This window comes from Sinocyclocheilus grahami, unplaced genomic scaffold, assembly GCF_001515645.1.
Source record: "Sinocyclocheilus grahami isolate Dianchi unplaced genomic scaffold, SAMN03320097.WGS_v1.1 scaffold186.1, whole genome shotgun sequence".
NCBI classification, from domain to species: domain Eukaryota; kingdom Metazoa; phylum Chordata; class Actinopteri; order Cypriniformes; family Cyprinidae; genus Sinocyclocheilus; species Sinocyclocheilus grahami.
The window spans coordinates 105,718-125,831 of NW_015505365.1; the positions used below are offsets into that span (position 1 = coordinate 105,718).

General features: G+C 32.2%; 1 protein-coding gene across 1 annotated transcript in view; it reads right to left on the reverse strand.

Moving 5' to 3' along the window:
• The window catches only part of LOC107594565 (RNA-binding protein Musashi homolog 1-like), a 40,093-nt gene continuing 19,979 nt past the window's right edge, over positions 1-20,114 (reverse strand). The window contains exons 6-13 of the mRNA XM_016284657.1: positions 18,942-19,034; positions 7,840-7,888; positions 5,942-6,024; positions 4,611-4,728; positions 3,752-4,147; positions 1,739-1,798; positions 1,484-1,638; positions 1-439 (exon numbers count right to left, since the gene is read on the reverse strand). Coding sequence (XP_016140143.1) covers positions 398-439; positions 1,484-1,638; positions 1,739-1,798; positions 3,752-4,147; positions 4,611-4,728; positions 5,942-6,024; positions 7,840-7,888; positions 18,942-19,034 — 996 coding nt within the window. The 3' untranslated portion in view covers positions 1-397. The remainder of the gene's footprint in view (positions 440-1,483; positions 1,639-1,738; positions 1,799-3,751; positions 4,148-4,610; positions 4,729-5,941; positions 6,025-7,839; positions 7,889-18,941; positions 19,035-20,114) is intronic.

The following is a 20,114-nucleotide window of genomic DNA, read 5'->3' on the forward strand; positions in this document are numbered from 1 at the left end:
ACATAAAAACACAGTCAGCAAAAATACATAACAAATGCAGAAAAACTTGTCAAAATAAAAATCCGGGGAAACGAAATTCCTTGCGTGTTTCCGCACATACAATCAAACAATATTGTTTTGACTGTTTTTTTTTTTTCTTCATTTTTTTCTTTCAAAAGACGGCAGCATATCATAAACGAGTTGGATACATCAGGAAGAAAATACGGGATGAGGAAAACGAAAAGTGATGTTAGTAGAGAATAGAGAATAAGAAAAGGTGGAAACTCCAGAGCGGAGTCAGGGGGGACCGCAGCCGCCCATGGGGTTCGTCCCATAAGCATGTCACGTCGTCAGCGGTGCTCGCGGTTCACAAGTGCGTGAGTTTCTCCTCCCACACTGGACTCTGATTGGACGCCCCTCAGTGGTAGCCATTGGTAAAGGCCGTTGCAATCAAAGGACCCTTGGAGGAGAAAAAGAGGGGTTCAAAAATGAGCATTTTGCTCATTGCAATTTTTCTGTATAAAATTGTGTTCAAAATGTGTAGTTGTTTCAGTGGTTGTCATCTCTGGTGCAGCATGTTCTTATTAGTGTTATTATTGTTAACCAAAACAAAAACTATTAAAAAATAATTTTTTGCAATTTAAAAGAATCTGAAATAAAATAAAAGTATTAGATGAAAAACCTAAACTTAAAAAACTTGCGCAAAAATTTAAAATACTGTCCTGGCAGCTTACTGAAATATGTTTAAGTTAAAATACTAAAATTACTAAAACTAAAACTGAAATAAAAATAAATTGAAGCAGAAATATATGTAAAACCTAATACAAAAAAACACATAAAATCACTAAAGCTTCGACTAAAATTTAAATATTATTTGATATAGAAAAAAAAATCTATATAAATTAAAAATTAATAATACTTAACTAATATTTACAGCATATAAATAAGTCTAAAAAATGGAGGAGGTCTGTTCTTAGCAGTGCTGTTATTGTTAACTAAAACTATTAGAAAATCTTCATTAACTGAAATAAAATAAAAGTATTAGATGAAAACTAAACTTAAAAAAAATTGAAATTTGAAATGTTGCCTTGCAACTAACTGAAATAAGTACTAAAATCAAAAATAAAAAATAAAAAGAAAGCTAAAGAGAAATATTTTAAAACTAAAACTAATAAAAATGAGAAAAGCACATAACAAAATTACTAAAACTTAAAATGAAATAAAAAAAATATTAAGCTAATATAAAATTTTAATATTTATAAATACTACAATATGATGTAAAGACTGAAATAACACTTATACTTAAAAACAATGATAAATGCAAATAATAAAATACAAATAACAGTGTAATAGTACATCCCAAAATAAATAGTAATGCACTTTCAATGGAATTCAATGGGGCACTTCAATCTAGACTTTAATATTTATTACTTTTGTCCTTTTTGACAATAAAGTTACATTTCTAAATGTGTGTGTGTGTGTCTGTATATCTGATTGAACCTACCCCAAGTCCATGTCCGAACCCTGTGCTGGGGGCGGGACTTGCCGCACTGATATAGCCGCTAATTCCTGAATCCTGACTGGCTGCTGCATACAGTTCTGCCATTGGCCCAGGGCTGCTGGTGCCCAGGAAGCCAGCGGTACGTGAGGGGGTGGAACCTACGGTAAAGGACAGGCGTTTTAAAATTCAGAAAGTGCTTTACAAGTGGAAAGAGTTTAATAAATCTCAAAATCTGTCAGTAAATGTGATCTTGCGTACCTCTGACCATCGCTGCAGCTGCGGCCGCTGCCATTGGTCCGTAGGCCGTCAGTGGAATGGCTGCGGGACGGAGAGAGATAGAAAAAAAAATCTATATAAATTAAAAATTAATAATACTTAACTAATATTTACAGCATATAAATAAGTCTAAAAAATGGAGGAGGTCTGTTCTTAGCAGTGCTGTTATTGTTAACTAAAACTATTAGAAAATCTTCATTAACTGAAATAAAATAAAAGTATTAGATGAAAACTAAACTTAAAAAAAATTGAAATTTGAAATGTTGCCTTGCAACTAACTGAAATAAGTACTAAAATCAAAAATAAAAAATAAAAAGAAAGCTAAAGAGAAATATTTTAAAACTAAAACTAATAAAAATGAGAAAAGCACATAACAAAATTACTAAAACTTAAAATTAAATAAAAAAAATATTAAGCTAATATAAAATTTTAATATTTATAAATACTACAATATGATGTAAAGACTGAAATAACACTTATACTTAAAAACAATGATAAATGCAAATAATAAAATACAAATAACAGTGTAATAGTACATCCCAAAATAAATAGTAATGCACTTTCAATGGAATTCAATGGGGCACTTCAATCTAGACTTTAATATTTATTACTTAAATATAAAATAAATTATATTGGCTGTTTTTCCTTACCTACCCAGTCTGATTTAATCTCAGAGATCCAGAAAAATGTAACTGAATAAAGATTTTTATTTACAAATTGTGAATATTCCGTTTCTTCAGTGTATAAAGTGAAACATGGGGTATAGATTTGGAAATATTTCCTGTTTAACACTAAAAGCAATACATTTGGAAAACTTCTCATGGCACCTTTTTATGGTGTTTGTTGTGTGACTCATTTTCCATAAATATAGAATAGAATAGAAAACAGCAGAACAGAAATACTAATGTCCAAAAGATTCAAATCTGTAAGATTTTTTTGAACAAAATCTCTTATGGTCACCAAGGCTGCATTAATTTGATCAAAAATACAGTAAAAACAGTAATAATGTGAAATATTATTACAATTTAAAAGAACTGTTGTCTATGTAAATATATTGTAAAATATAATTGATTCCTGATCAAAGCTGAATTTTCAGCATCATTATTACTCCAGTCTTCAGTGTCACATTATCCTTCAGAAATCATTCTAATATGCTGATTTGCAGCTCAATAAACATTTCTGATTATTATCAATGTTGAAAACAATTGTGCTGCTTCATATTTTTGTGCAAACCGTGCTAAATCTTTATTAGTGCTGTCAAATGATTAATCGCATACAAAATAAAAAAATTGTTTACATAATATGTGTGTGTACTGTGTATATTTATTATGTATATATAAATGCATACACATACAGTATATATTTTGAAAATATTTACATGTATATACATTTATATTCTTATTTTTATATTATATAAAAATATATTTCATATATAAACATAACCTATTTTTCTTAAATATAAACATGCATGTGTTTGTATTTATATATACATAATAAATATACACAATATACACACATATATTATGTAAACAAAACCTTTTATTTTGGATGCGATTAATCGCGATTAATCGTTTGACCGCACTAATGTTTATTTAGGATTCTTTGATCAATAGCACTTATTTGAAATAGAAAACTTTTGTAACATTATAAATGTCCTTAATGTCAGTTTTGATCAAATGCATCATTGCTGAATAAAAGTATTAATTTCTTTAATGAAAAATCTATATGCACCTTTTGTAGGCTGGCTGTAACATTACTCTCTTTAAGCAGTCTTGCATGTTAATTTAAGGCTCAACCAGCGACTAGTTTAGGAAAACCTGGTTGAAAACACATGATTGCATTGCAGAAATGATACACTGCAGCTCTTTCTCAGACCTTTAACTTGCGGGAAAATCAGCAGCATGTGTGTTTCGTGTGCAGCCGTGTGTTTATGTGTTCATGTGTGTGTGTGTTTGCACACAGAGAGCTGTTTGTAAAGCTAGATGAGCGACTAACCTGTGATCTCTGGGGGGTGAGAGGAAGTCAGAAGGGGTGTCCGTTCTAAATGGAATTCTAGAACAGAAACGGCAAAAGAGCGGTTTGTGAACAAACCCAGCGTAAACAAGCTCAGAGCTAAAAAACCAACACACACACACACACACACAGTGAGTGTTTTTCCACATGTAGTCCTATCTACGCAAACACACTGACATACACCATGAAAGGAGGCTTTCAAGCGGCAGAGGAGAGACATGTCTATGAGCACAGAAACACACACAGTGAAGCACTTACAGCCGGGTGTAGCTGCTACACAGGAGGAAAGGAAAGGAACAGATTGAGGTGCAGAAGGACACGAGGGACAAAAAGCACAAGGAAGAGAGAGAAACGGGAGGACGTGGTTAGATCGCTGATCTTAAGGTGTGGAGTTAGTTAGACATGGAGCCGTAACACACAACGGTTAGTATTAGTGCTGTGCGGTATGATGGTATCATGCAACGCAAAACATTTTACTATGCTGCGCTAGAGCCAAATGCATGGATATTAGTTTTAATAAGTCAAGCTGAGCTTGTTATTAAAGCCAAGTGTAGTTGTTTACGGGTGCAATGTCGCAGATCATCCAATCACACTTTAGATTCTGTTCCATAGGTTTTATAGTGTTCATTTGACTGTTTTTGTGTGTTTTGTTTAATAATGTGAAGCTGTTTCTGAACTAATGTCAGACAGAACATTCATTTGTTATGAATAATCTTTTGGTTTGCATGCATCAATTAAAACTATGCATCGCCACATTTTAGTAAATAAATGAAATGTTTTTATATATATATGTGTGTGTGTGTGTGTGTGTGTGTGTGTGTGTGTGTTCCTTCTTACTCACCCAGCATGCCGATACCCAGCATGAAGGCGTCCATGCCGTAGGGCATCACCCTGGAGCGGCCTCGCGCCGTACCCGTCGGTGACATCACTTCCTTCGGCTGCGCCTTTTTGCACTCCACCTTCAAAATCATAAACGAGTTCTCTTTAATATCAAGTTATTCTAGTTAATTCTAGACACTTTTCGAGATTTGTTTAAACAAAAAATTAGGAGAAGCATCTGAGACAAAATCGACATTGAAATTTAAATGAAATACAATTCCATTTTCCATTAGAGAATTTATTCCATCTTTTATTTTATTTCTAATTCTTGAAAAGAGTTTTAGAAGAAACATCTGAGATGAAGGTGATATTGAAGAATAAGTACAAATGAAAAGTCAATTATATTATCCTGAGTTATGAATGAGGAACTTTTGAGCCCAGATTGTTTTTGCTTTTTATGGATCTTTTTTCTTCACTTTTTATTTCTTCAAATTAATTTGACATTTGAGACAAAGTTGACACTTTAAATGACTAAGAACTGAGAAACTCAATAAGGTCCATGGAGGTCTGAATCAGCGACATTTGAGCAGTAAAATATTCCTCAAGTAAAGAAACAAGAGAAATCACAAATGAAATCTCTTTAATATCTCATCAAGTTATTGTAGTAATTTCTAGACACCAATCAAGTATTTTGTCAAGCATCTGCGACAAAGTTGAAACTTGAAATATAATTATATAAAAGAGTCATTTTTGAGCAATTAAAACTTCCTTTAGTAAGAGAATGCATATTGTTTTGATAATCCAGTGATTTAAATACTTTATGTACATGTAACATTGCCATAATGAATTTGATATATAATGCATATTTTTGGATAACCTAGTAATTTAAATTTCCAAATTTCAAACTTTTATTTACTTTAAATTATTTTACATCTATATATAGACGTACAGATAGATAGATAGATAGATAGATAGATAGATAGATAGATAGATAGATAGATAGATAGATAGATAGATAGATAGATAGATAGATAGATAGATAGATAGAACGACAGATAGATAGATAGATAGATAGATAGATAGATAGATAGATGATAGATAGATAGATAGATAGATAGATAGATAGATAGATAGATAGATAGATAGATAGATAGATAGATAGATAGATAGATAGATAGATAGATAGATAGTTTGTGTGACATTCTCCAAATGAATTTTAGGAGAAACATTTGAGACATATCATGAACATATTAAAAAGGTGTTTTAAACACGCAGTCACACACGCACACACACACACACACACACACACACACACACATACAGACAGTGTTTCATAGCAGGACACACTCTCACCATCTTGTTGTTGATCTCGTGAAAGTGGATCTCGCAGACCTTTTCCACCACGTCTTCATTCTCAAAGGTCACAAAGCCAAAACCTGCAGAGCAAGCACACACATGCACTCTTTACCAATCACAAACATAGCATTGCTTTCAAACACTGAATCTAGTGTGTTTATCTTGTCCAGTTGCATCCGATCCGATCCTTTCTCATTCTCTGTATTCTCTTTTGTTCTGTTTCCATCTGTTCATATATTCAGTCCATTCTGTCAGGAGGTTAGCTCCTCACCTGCTGCATTTACCTGTCCTACTCGACCCCGCCCACTCATCTGTCACTCACTACAGGCTCCGCCCACCGGCTGCCAGTCAGACTTTCCTTGCCAAAGTGAATGACGGTTTAACCTCTGAACTACTAACCAGCTCAGCAGCACCAAACCCATATTACCCTGCATGAACTTTTTAGCAATGCCTCTAAATAGAGAGGAGACTGACGAGAAGAGAAAAGATGGGAAGAGAAGATCTCTAATATCTCATCAAGTTATTAAAAAGCAACCTTTGAGCAATTATTTTTTCTTCATAAATCTGGTTGATCTTGTTTTTTTTTCTCCAAATGAATGTTGATGCTTAACTGAAGTATAAATGAGAACTCAAGTATTATAAAATATTCCTCAAGTATAAGAGAAATCCCAAATGAGTTATTCTATTATATTCCTATTCTATAAAATAACATATACTATTATATTATATATACTTATTCTTTACTATATTATTTCTAGACACATATTGAGACTTGTGTCAAGGGCACGTTTAGGAGAAGTTGATATATATTAAATGAAATATAACTCCATTAAGTCTTCTGAACTATGAGCCATGAACGATCAACCTTTGAGCAGAAAATGTGTTCTTTTATTTTTAATTCTCAAATAGAAAAGATAGTGAGGTTAATAGTTCATACTGAACTTTTGAGCAGTCAAATATTCCTCGATTTATTCTAGTTATTTCTAGACATCAATTCCAACAAATAAATTAATTCATTAATTAAGAGAGGTTTCTGAGACAAAGCTGACACTTAAAATATAAATAAAAAATGAATATAACTCCATTAAGGTTCCTGAACTATGATACTGAGGCATAAGTATAAATGAGAACATTATTTCTCCTAAGTTATGAATTAGCAACTTTTTTGCAGTAAAATATTCCTCAAGTATGATTAAGATCTCTTTATTCTAGTATTTCTAGAGATCAGTCAAGATATCAAATATCAACGTTGATATTGAAATATAACTGCATTGTCTATTTAACTATGAGCTATGAAAGAGAAACCTTTGAGAAATTAAATTTGACTTTAAAGAATTTAATCCATCTTTTATATATTAGTTTATATCTTTTATATCATACATTTGAGACAAAATTGATACTGAAGCATAAGTATAAATAAATGAGAATGCCAATATGAATGTGCAACTTTTGTGCAATAAAATATTCCTGCATCTGAGGCAAAGCTGATATTAAAATATAAAGGAAATATAACCCCATTAATCCTCCTAACCTATGAGTTATGAAAGAAACAATCTTTCAGCAATTAAATTTGACTTTAGTAAGGGAATTGTTTCCATCTTTTATTTATTTTATATTATACATGGATTTTTTTTCAGTTCTTCAAGTGTTTCAGGAGAAGCATCTGAGACGAAGTTGATACTAAAGCTTACGTCTCCTGAGTTATGAATGAGCAACGTTTGAGCAGTAAAATATTCCTCAAGTTCAAGAAGAGACGAGACGAGACTAGCATCAGCTCCTGAATGACTGCAGAAGCATGTAGACACTTGACTGCTGTTGTATAATTATATGACTCAACGAGGCTTTGAATGCGAGCGTGTGTATTTGCATGTGTGCGCGCCCGAATGCCGCCTTACCTCGGTGCCTGTTGGTGGTTTTGTCAAACATTAGCATCGCGTCATCAACCTGCAGACAAAACACACACACACACAAAAGAGAGGGATGAGACACTAAGCCATTACCCAGCATGAGGCTCTATTGTGAGGCTCTGGAGAAACAGAGAGGGGCAGCAGATGGAGGGGCCGAGCGGGGAGGGGGAACAGAGAGAGAGAGATGGATGAGAGAAAGAGAAGAAAGACAATATGGATGGAAGCGAGAGAAAGGAGCTGAAATAAAAGAAGAGAAAGCGATGGCTGTGAACACTTTGAAGCACCTCAGCTTCAGCAAACAACTTTCTTTGTTCTTGATGTTTCATAAGATCACAACTGGTTTTGCTTTAAGACCCATCAAATGGCAAGTTAAAAGATAGAAATAAAAGTTCTTTCTGGAACTTCAAAAAGCGTAATCGTGCTTAATTTAAACGCTTGATTTATTTTCACATACATTTTTAATGCTGAAGGAAACGAAATTTCCATGATTTCTGTGATTATATAGAATTTTACAGGGATATATATATATATATATATATATATATATATATATATATTGCGTGCTTCAGTGAAATTCAGAGTGTGCTTACGACTACAAATATTGATGTAAAATATTGACATAATGACTGAACAGATGTTTTTGTGCATTAGTTTTTGCCTGTTTTTTTGTACAGAATATCCAATAAATTCTATCTATCTATCTATCTATCTATCTATCTATCTATCTATCTATCTATCTATCTATCTATCTATCTATCTATCCAGGTTACTTTGATTTTTTTCAGAATTATTTGATTAACAGAAAGTTCAAAATAATTAATATAAGTTCTTTAGAACTTTGTTAATCATATAATTCTGAAAAAAAAAAAATCAGAGAAACCTGAACTAGACAAATTTATAATGATTATAGAAATTGAAAAAAAAACTGAAAGATTTTATATATCAATATTTTAGAGTGGAATATAACTAGAAATGATTATTGACTAAAAATTTCCATGACTTTTCCAGGTCTGTTGTACATGATTATATAATAAGAATTTTTTTTTTTTAACAAATTTTATAGAAATTCACACACAAGAAATAAATCAAGCTGATGAAATATTTTAGAGCAAAGTATAACTAGACAATTTTATATTGACTATAAAAACTTTTCCAGATCTTAAAATTCCCTGATATCCTGTTGTGTGTGATTACATGATGAGGAATTAAAAATAATAATAATAATAATAATAATAATTTTACAGTCATTCACACACAAGAAGCAATTGAAGCTGATAAAATACTTTAGAGTGAAATATACCTAGACCAATTTGTTTTTTTACTTCAAAAACTTTAATGACTCTTAATATTCTATGATATTCTGTTGTGTAATAATAACAACAACAAATGTACAGTGATTTACACACAGGAAGCATTTCAAGCTGATAAAATATTTTAGAGCAAAGTAAAATTTTTCACCATAGAAATTTCCATTCTTTTTCCAGATCTTAAAATGAACTAATATCCTGTTGTACGTGATTATATGATAGGAACTTTTAAAATATATATATAGAAATTCACACACGAGAAATAAATCAAGCTGATGAAATGTTTTAGAGCAAAGTATAACTAGACAATTTTATATTGACTATAAAAATGTCCACAACTTTTCCAGATCTTAAAATTCCCTGATATCCTGTTGTGTGTGATTACATGATGAGGATTTAAAAATAATAATAATAATAATAATTTTACAGTGATTCACACACAAGAAGCAACTGAAGCTGATAAAATACTTTAGAGTGAAATATACCTGGACCAATTAGTTTTTTTACTTCAAAAACTTTAATGACTCTTAATATTCTATGCTGTTGTGTAATAATAACAACAACAAATGTACAGTGATTTACACACAGGAAGCATTTCAAGCTGATAAAATGTTTTAGAGCAAAGTACAAATTTTCACGATTACCATTATTTTTCAAGATCTTAAAGTTAACTAATATCCTGTTGTACGTGATTATGTGATAGGAACTTAATATATATATATATAGAAATTCACACACGAGAAATAAATCAAGCTGATGAAATATTTTAGAGCAAAGACTATTTTATATTGACTATAAAAATTTCCACAACGTTTCCAGATCTTAACGTTTTCTGATATCCTGTTGTGTGTGATTACATGATGAGGATTTAAAAATATTTTTTTAGTGGTTCACACACAATAAACAATTCAAACTAAATAAACGAAATATATATATATTTTTAAATTATTTTACATATTGCACAAACAAAAAGCAATTCAAACAAATAAAATATTTTAGAGGAAAGCATAACCAGGAACATTTATTTTTACTATAAAACTTACTTTTTCTTCAAATTCCCTGACATTTCGATAGGTTTTCCATGAATGTAATAACCCTGGAAATAGTTTGTGGAGAATACAACAGAGAAACCAGCCCAGAAATAAAAAACGGAGGTGCAAACACATATCCCTCTCTCTCATTAAACGGACGTCCATGTCCACGAACATCTCTCATTCCGATCCCTCCCACCTCAGAGTTTGTGGGGGGAAATCTTTTCAATAACTCTCTCTGTCCTGTTCCCCCTTTCTCTTCAAACCCTCTCCAAAGTTTACTATTCCCATGGAGACTCTGCAAAGAATTTCAATTAGAAGAATTGACCCCCTCCCTCGCTTCTCCTTTCATGAACAGAACAGAGAGAGAGAGACGAGGAGCTGGATAATGGCTGCAACGAATAGTACTGGACAAATCAACTTCCACAGAGAGACACCAATATGTGTTCAGTGATGAAGCAAAGATCAGGCTGAAAATATTACAACAGAGGAGAAATCTGCTAAAGCTATAAACTTATTTAATCTGTCCTAACTTTTTATAAAAATTCTTTTAAATTATTTTACATATTGCACAAACAAAAAGCAATTCAAACAAATAAAATATTTTAGAGGAAAGCATAACCAGGAACATTTATTTTTACTATAAAACTTACTTTTTCTTCAAATTCCCTGACATTTCGATAGGTTTTCCATGAATGTAATAACCCTGGAAATAGTTTGTGGAGAATACAACAGAGAAACCAGCCCAGAAATAAAAAACGGAGGTGCAAACACATATCCCTCTCTCTCATTAAACGGACGTCCATGTCCACGAACATCTCTCATTCCGATCCCTCCCACCTCAGAGTTTGTGGGGGGAAATCTTTTCAATAACTCTCTCTGTCCTGTTCCCCCTTTCTCTTCAAACCCTCTCCAAAGTTTACTATTCCCATGGAGACTCTGCAAAGAATTTCAATTAGAAGAATTGACCCCCTCCCTCGCTTCTCCTTTCATGAACAGAACAGAGAGAGAGAGACGAGGAGCTGGATAATGGCTGCAACGAATAGTACTGGACAAATCAACTTCCACAGAGAGACACCAATATGTGTTCAGTGATGAAGCAAAGATCAGGCTGAAAATATTACAACAGAGGAGAAATCTGCTAAAGCTATAAACTTATTTAATCTGTCCTAACTTTTTATAAAAATTCTACCCATCAACAGGCACAAATTATTTTAAAGACATACCATCTAACGCTTGATTACACATAATATCATCTGCTGTTCACAGAATCAATCAAAAATGTGTTTGGATGGGTCATATTTAAATCCATTACAAAATAGCTCATCTGTGACCGGACCGCACATTCATTAAATTATACACTGCTGCTACAATTTGTTTACAGCATAATCTTTGATCATAATGTTGCTTGGCAACCCATAAACTGCCTACAGTTAGGCTAATGAACAATATTATTACTTTGTGAAAGAATTGTTTATTAGTGGCAAGCATCACTCACTATTACTATTTGCCCATACTTAAACTAGTTATGATTGTTATCTATTTTAATTTTAATTATAGAATTATAGAATTATAATTATAGAATTTTAATTACAGTTGAAATTAATTGATTTTAATAATGTAATTATATATATAAATATATATACAGGTGCATCTCAATAAAGAGTATTAGAATGTCGTGGAAAAGTTCATTTATTTCAGTAATTCAACTCAAATTGTGAAACTCGTGTATTAAATAAATTCTATGCACACAGACTGAAGTAGTTTAAGTCTTTGGTTCTTTTAATTGGGATGATTTTGACTCACATTTCACAAAACCCCACCAATTCACTATCTCAACAAATTAAAATACTTCATAAGACCAATAAAAAAACATTTTTAGTGAATTGTTGGCCTTCTGGAAAGTATGTTCATTTACTGTACATGTACTCAATACTTGGTAGGGGCTCCTTTTGCATGAATTACTGCATCAGTGCGGCGTGGCATGGAGACAATCAGCCTGTGGCACTGCTCAGGTGTAATGGAAGCCGAAAATATTAATCTATCTATCTATCTAAAATGTAATTAATTAAATTTAATGATATAATAAATAAATATTTATATATGATAAAAAAAACATTTATAATATTATATGTGTTATAATATAATATTATATGTATGTATTTACAACAATATATGTAAATAATAAATGTGTGTATGTATGTGTGTGTGTATATATATATATAGCTGTCAAAAATGGATATTAATTCATTAATAAAATAATTAAACATTTTAATAATAAAATAATATTAATAAAAATATAAATAAGAAAAATTTAAATAAATAAATAATAACAAATAATTTAAATATATATATATATACTTCATAAAGGGAGATAAAGAGTAAATGTCTACTAATACTACTAATACTAATATTATTCAAATTTTTTATTCAGTATCGACATCTTTGCATCTTTGCCTAACACCACACTCACTTTAACTGTGGTCAAATCTTTGCTTTTGCTCACCACAGAGCAACAGCGTGCTGATAATGAGCGTGTGAATCTGTTCGCCGTTCTGTCCGCTTTCAACCGTTTGATGAAACTCAACACAACCTGTAATACGAGCATTGTGAAGCAACTGTTAACCGTCTCTTCTCCAGACCCGAGGCCTCATTATTCAGCGAGCGATGGCCTTCTCTTCAGGATTATACTGTCACTTCTGTCTGCGAGAGAGCTGTCGGCAGGACGGCACCAGTCGAAGCGCTCCAGGGTCACGTGGCCGGCTAGCGCTTTTCAGTGCCACCTGGTTAAATGACCATGGGAAAGGTCAAACACTCTTAGCCCGGATGAGCCGCTGTCAAACACACACTCTTAGACTCTGACATTTAACTATAACCCTCTTCTGCCCCCCTCCTATTCAAACCTTCATTGAGTCAATCACACACACACACACACACACCCTCCCCATCTTCCAAATCCAATGGCACTGCAAAGTCAGGAGAAGACAGCGGGGCCGACAGCTGCTGTGAGCATTAGCATGATCTGGTCTAATATGATAAATGACCAGTGTGATGCTTGTGTTTTGTTACAAACAATGAAAAAATAAGTGAAAGAGATGAAAAACTTGCTCTAGTTACCTATTAACCATTCTGAAAACAGTTCATTAGCCTAATTTTTGGATCATTTAAATTTAAATTTAAAATTTTAACTAAATTAAAATTATTGTGTTTTGTTACAAACAATGAAAAAATAAGTGAAAGAGATGAAAAACTTGCTCTAGTTACCTATTAACCATTCTGAAAACAGAATTAGGGATGAACTAATACTGAATTTTTGGATCATTTAAATTTAAATTTAAAATTTTAACTAAATTAAAATTAAAAGGACATAAATAATTGTTTACTGTTTGTTCTATGAACATGAATGAAACCTCAGATTCTTAGGGAGAGGTGTGTGTAAAATTTCCTAAGCAATAGGATGTACCTGGCAGACGATAAAAATTCCTCGAGCCTCATCTAGAGAACAGAACATCTTCATAGAGATTCTATACATCTGGACTAGTAAGAAAGAACCCAGAACACCCTAGAAATGCCCTGGCAACAAACTAGAAAACCCTAGCAACTGCATAGCAACCACCCACTACACACTAGCATCATGCTTGTGAGTTTTACACAGGCACTGGCATGTAAAAAATACTATCTGAATAAAAAAAACCCTGATATTATCAGATTGCAAAATCATAATTTAGAAAACAAACAAATAAACAAACTATGTAGGAAGATATGGTCAAAGATATAGCATCCCCACACAGAATGCATGAAAAAAATTGTAAAATTGAAATAAATAAATTTAAAAATGTAAATAATAAAATAATATTAATAACAATTTAAATAATAACATTAAAATAAATAAATACATACATAACAAACCATGTCAAAAATTTTTTAAATAAATAACAAATATAAATAGATGGCGATAAAGAGAATATTTACTAAATATAATAAACTATAAAAAATAATAATTATAATGAAATAAAACATACAAAACATAATTTTTTATATTGTTTCATTTTGTATTTGTGCCATTTGAATGTTTGTTTGTTTGTTTATTTATTAAGAAATTAATACTTTTATTCACCACGAATGCATTAAAATGATCAAAAGTGCCAGTAAAGACATTTATAATGTTACAAAAGATTTCTATTTCAAATAAATGCTGTTCTTTTGAACTAACTAACTAAATAGATGAAGGAAGGAAGTGAATAGTAAAAAATAAAAGTTTAAGAAGGCAATGCTTGAAAGATGACAGCTAAAACACAGCCTAAAATCATTTTACACATCAAATCGAGAAACACCTTCGAGACAAATTAAAACAGACAACTGTCATAGATGATCAGACAGAATAAACTGAGTTATTTAGTCTATAATCATCTCAGAAACCAAACACACTCTCTCTGTCCCTTCCAAAAACCACTCAGGGATGCAGCGGCAAGTGTCCCGTTTCTGTTTTAGTAAACAAGAAGAAGGTAAGATCTCCAGATAAAACTAGATTTTTATGCTTTCCTCATCTCTCGCTCTCCTTTTAAACAGGCCAGCGGACAAAAGCTCCAGTGAAGCTCTCTAATCGACAGCTCTCATGGAGACTAACTTTTCCAGTCTGTCCGTTCCACCGGCCCTCTCCCTCTCGATGTTTCATTATATCCATTGTTGTGGGTCAGAGCGCTTGGACTCTCACTGTACTTCGCTTTTGTGGGGCTGATCATATTCCAACTATTTTGGATTGTGCCTAACAGATCAGGACAATGGAGGGCAGTGAGTTTTCCCGGACAGGCTCGGACGGCCAGATTGTGTTCACAGCAACAAGAGCTTCTCCCACCGAACACTGCGAAGAGATATGCCAGTGCATGTGTGCACTGATTTTTGATATCGATCCAACCGCTGAGTGAGAGGAGTGTGGAGGAAACGCTTTTTCAGAGATTAAACGAAGAAAAAAATCTCCTAACTTTGTCTAAAACGCTTTCACAAACGTTCCTCTGTGCTTGAACGCCCAAAATGGCATTTGCAACACATTTCACTTCTGTCTATGGGATATTTTGTTAATTTTCAGCATCATTACTCCAGTCTTCAGTGTCACACGATCCTTCAGAAATCATTCTAATATGCTGATTTGCTGCTCGAGAAACATTTCGGGTTATTATCAATGTTGAAAACAGTTAGGGATAATAGGGTTAAAATAATACCAATTATTTAATACCAATTTAATTTAATAACAATTTAAATGCATTAAATTGATCCAATGTGACAGCTTATAATGTAAAAAATAAATCTAATTATTGAAAAATAAAATTATTACAAATGCTGTTCTTTTGAACTTTCTATTAATCTAAGAATCCTGAAAAAAATGTTTCGACAAAATATTAAGAGGCAAAAACTGTTACAACATTGATAATAATAAGAATAAGAATATTATTATTAATACCATTATTAATTTTTCAGCACCAATAATAATTTATCACAAAATCAGCATATTAGAATGATTTCTTAAGGATCATATCACAGTGAAGACTGCAAAACTGCATTATTTAATCAAAATACAGTAAAAAAAAACTGTATATTGTAAAATATATTTTAATATTAATACTACTGCTAATAATACTATTAATAATAACAATAATTATTGACCATAATTGGTTGATTCCTGAAGGGTCATGTGACAATGAAAAGTGGAGTAATAATGATAAAAATTCAGTTTTAAACCACAGGAACAAATTACATTTTTTAATATACTCATATAATTGTTATTTTATATATATATATATATATAGAGAGAGATAGATAGATAGATAGATAGATAGATAGATAGATAGATAGATAGATAGATAGATAGATAGATAGACAGATAGATAGATAGTAAAAGACATATAGACAGTAAAAACAGCAACATTTAAAATAAATATAAAGTAAATGTTATAAAATGTATATACATATTTCATATTATATTTATACATATATATATATTTATTCTACATTTATTTTAAATATTACTATTTTTACTGTAATATATATAAAGAGAGAATTGTATATTATTTATTTTACATTTATTTTAAATATTACTGTTTTTACTATATTTTTTATCAAATAAATTTAGCCTTGGTGAGCTTTTATTGGTGGTTAATTTTTCCAAACATTTTAAGTATAAATAGGAATAAGGATTTCATGTTGTCTTTAAACTTTGATCAGTGCCTTATAAAGTCTATCCAGCAGGCCAACAGGTGCACGAGTGTTTGTGAGTGTGTGCACCGCTGAATCCACACGTGCATTTACATATTTGAAAAAAAGAGGCCACATGCACCCGGTGTCACATTGAGATGTGTGCGGAGACAATAGGCCCAGCAGGTCACCGTGGAAACAAGCTTGAGAGGGTGGGGGGGCAGCAGCTGTTGCATCAGATTAGTTAAGATTCCGAGACCCTCCCCCTTTACCAGCAGCACCTTCACACCATTCCCTCCTTCCTACCTTCACACTTCATATAAGAGTGATTCTGTAGAGAGGAGCTACTTGAAGTGTCTTCCAAGCATGTTTCAACTAAACATTACCTCGCGTCTTGATCGAATCGTGGTCTTGATAAACCCTCAAATGGATATTTGTGTTTTAAAGTCAAAACAGACATTACAACATGAAAAACTTTCATAGAATATGTTTTACAAAACTTTAACGCAATAGGTGAATGAGTTAAAAGCAATATGAAAGAAAACTGTGCCTATTTACAAAAGTCTAGCATTCAAAATTCAGGGATCAGTAAGATTTTTAAATGTTTTTGAAACATTAAAAGTCTCTTATGCACACCAGGGCTGTATTTATTTGATCAAAATGCAGTTAAAACAGTAATTTACTGTAATTTTATTGTAAAATACTACAATTTAAAATAATAAAAAAAATATATATATATAAGTTGAACTATGTATGTATCTATGTACTTATTTATTTATTTATTATTTATTATATATTTCAAAAATCATGTTTTTTTTATTGTGTTAGTTAGCTGTATTTTTTTTTTTTTGTTATAAAGTTAGCTTTTTTTAGCTATATTTAGTTATTTTTTACCTAATCAAAATAACTTAACTGCAGTTTGATTGAGATTAATTGGAATGCACAATGAAAAAACACGATTTTTGAAAATTGTTAAAAACTGAGTTATCTGTTTTTGCAAATGAACTCTTCATATATATATATACTAAATTTAATAAACTATATAAGAATAATAATAAACAGAAATATATATATATTCCATTCTGTATTTGTACTGTTTGAAAGTTTGGGGTCGGTAAATTATTATAATTTTTTTTTTTTGGAAAGAAAGAAATAAATTAATACTTTTATTAAAAGTGACAGCAAAAACATTTTTAATGTTATAAAAGATTTCTATTCAATAACTTTCTATTCATCAGAATCCCGAAGGAATGTATCACAGCACAAAAATATGAAGCGGCATGACTGTTTTCAACATTAATAACAGTAATAAGAAATGTGTCTTGATCAGCAAATCAGAATATTAGAATGATTTCTGAAGGATCGTGTGACACTGAAGACGGAGGAATGATGCTGAAAATTCAGCTTTTCACCACAGAAATAAACTACATTTTTAAATATATTCAAATAGAAAACAGCTATTTAAAACTGTAATAATAATTCACAATTTTACTGTTTTTACTGCATTTTTTAATTTAAAAAAATCATCCATAAACATTTTACAGGAAACGGTCCCGACCAGTGGTTTTGTGTCTATTTATGGTTCTTTTTTACTTGTAGTTCTAATAGTTCTGGTTAGTTTAGAACAAATTAATAGGACGGCCACATTTAAAACTTCCCTTTGTACTGCGCGTCTTAATCTTTCTCCTCTTTTTCAAGGCCGTCCCCTTCTCTCGTGCCCTCAACCCACAGGAGGCGACACGGCCTCCCTCACTCATCTCATACGCTCTTCTCTTTCTTTAGTCCCTGTTGTCTACTATTCAACTCAGCAAGCCGCTCTCTCATGAAAGAAAAAGCAGCTAAACAAGGACTCCATCTCCAACTGGGACACCAATTCTTTACCGCCGACACCGAATATGACAGTAACAAACGGAACAAGTGGAGACCGACGGAGAATAAAAGAGATATCACGTGTGCATCAAAACACACAGACAAATTTACGTGACCTTTTCGTAATTGAAAATGTCAAATAACACACCAACATCAAGAGCACATTGTTGGGTGACACTACGGGGGACAAACTGTATTTTTCTGGTTCTTTAAAAAGTTGTATTATGTAGAATATTTACAGTATATAAACTAAGATGCCACTGATGTCACAACTCTTTAACACAGCTCATTAACATATGACCGCCCATATTTAAATAAGACCTATTCGGTATTCAGAAACTAGACTGGACCTGGCCTTTTCACCAAAGTTATGACTGTCATATGTAAGTTTAAAAGGTACAGTAGCAAAAACGGACTTTTTAAATCTGAGGATCAGAGAGAGGCACGTTTTACAAGAAAATAATTTTTTTTACGTCAAAATGTCAATGTGTTACTTGCATGTGAATTCAACTTCAATTTTATTTATATAGCACATTTAATAGCAACTAAGTTGTCCAAAGTGCTTCACAATTGTGAAAATTGCTTGTGAAATTTACTAGCAATTTCTGAGTTGCCTTCTCAGTGTGGTAATGAAAACTAAAAGAAATGATGAAAGAAATGACACACTGGTGTAGAATACGGCCCTTGAACTCACCTTTCCAAACTGATCGAAATACTGTTTCACATCTTCGATGGTGGTGTTGACAGACAGTCCTCCAACAAAGATCTTCTTTGTTCTTGTTACCAGCTGAAAACACCAGAAAAAAAGACAAATAACGAGACAATTAAGTAATCACGCAACTACAGGATTTTGTAGGACTTTCAACAAGAAAACTAGCATGCCCTTTGAATACATATTTTCATATTTTTAAAGGTAAGGTATGCAAAAGTCAACTATTTTGTTGAAAAAAAGAGTGTGTGTTCATTACATAAATAGGAGTTATGTATGACCAGTGTTGGGCAAGTTACTCTGAAAATGTAATCAAATTACTGATTACTCCTTTTGAAGGTAATAACGTTACTGTTCTGATTACGTTATTTCAAAAGTAATTACTAATTAGTTACATTACTAGTTACGTTACTTTTTTTCTCCGTGAAATTTATGAAATCCCAGCATACACGCTCCTGATAAATATTTGTTATTAAAGCATCATCATTCACAGAACACTGCTATTTTTAACTAAAGCAAGCGGCTGCTGTGTGCATGGTTTGGCATGGCAGAATGCCAGCAGTATGCATAATGAATCTTTCATAATGTCTACAATTCGTGTGTTACAATGAGAGGATTCGTGAGCACGCAAATTCCAGCACTGCATTGCTCAACGCTGCAAACACGTGTTATAGCCTAAATAGAAACTCTGCATACGCTTGCGCCTGTTAATCGTTTATATTTTATATTAGTTCATGTTGCTTTTGTGCAATAGATGAATAACAATTTATTTGTTTTAGATATTTTATGTTTAGATATTTCTATTTTGCGGGAGTCCCGTGAATCATTTTATTCTCCCGCATCCCGCACACACACGAGTGTCTACCCGCCCGCACCAGCACTCGCCCATCTTGTCCCGCGCTACGCTCTGTTTCGTCGGGTCTCGCGGGTGCAGGTCTCTAATCCACTGGCACTGGACTGGACAGTGCGTGTGCTACATCTTTTTTACAATCTCTAGATTATAAAACACTGCATTCTGTCAGCAATGTAACGCAGCAGTAACGTATAGAGATGTCGGCTTGTAACTATACTCTAATAAATATTTTGGAAATTATAACACGTTAGATTACTCCGTTACTAAAAACGTAATCAAATTACAGTAACGCGTTACTAAGTAAT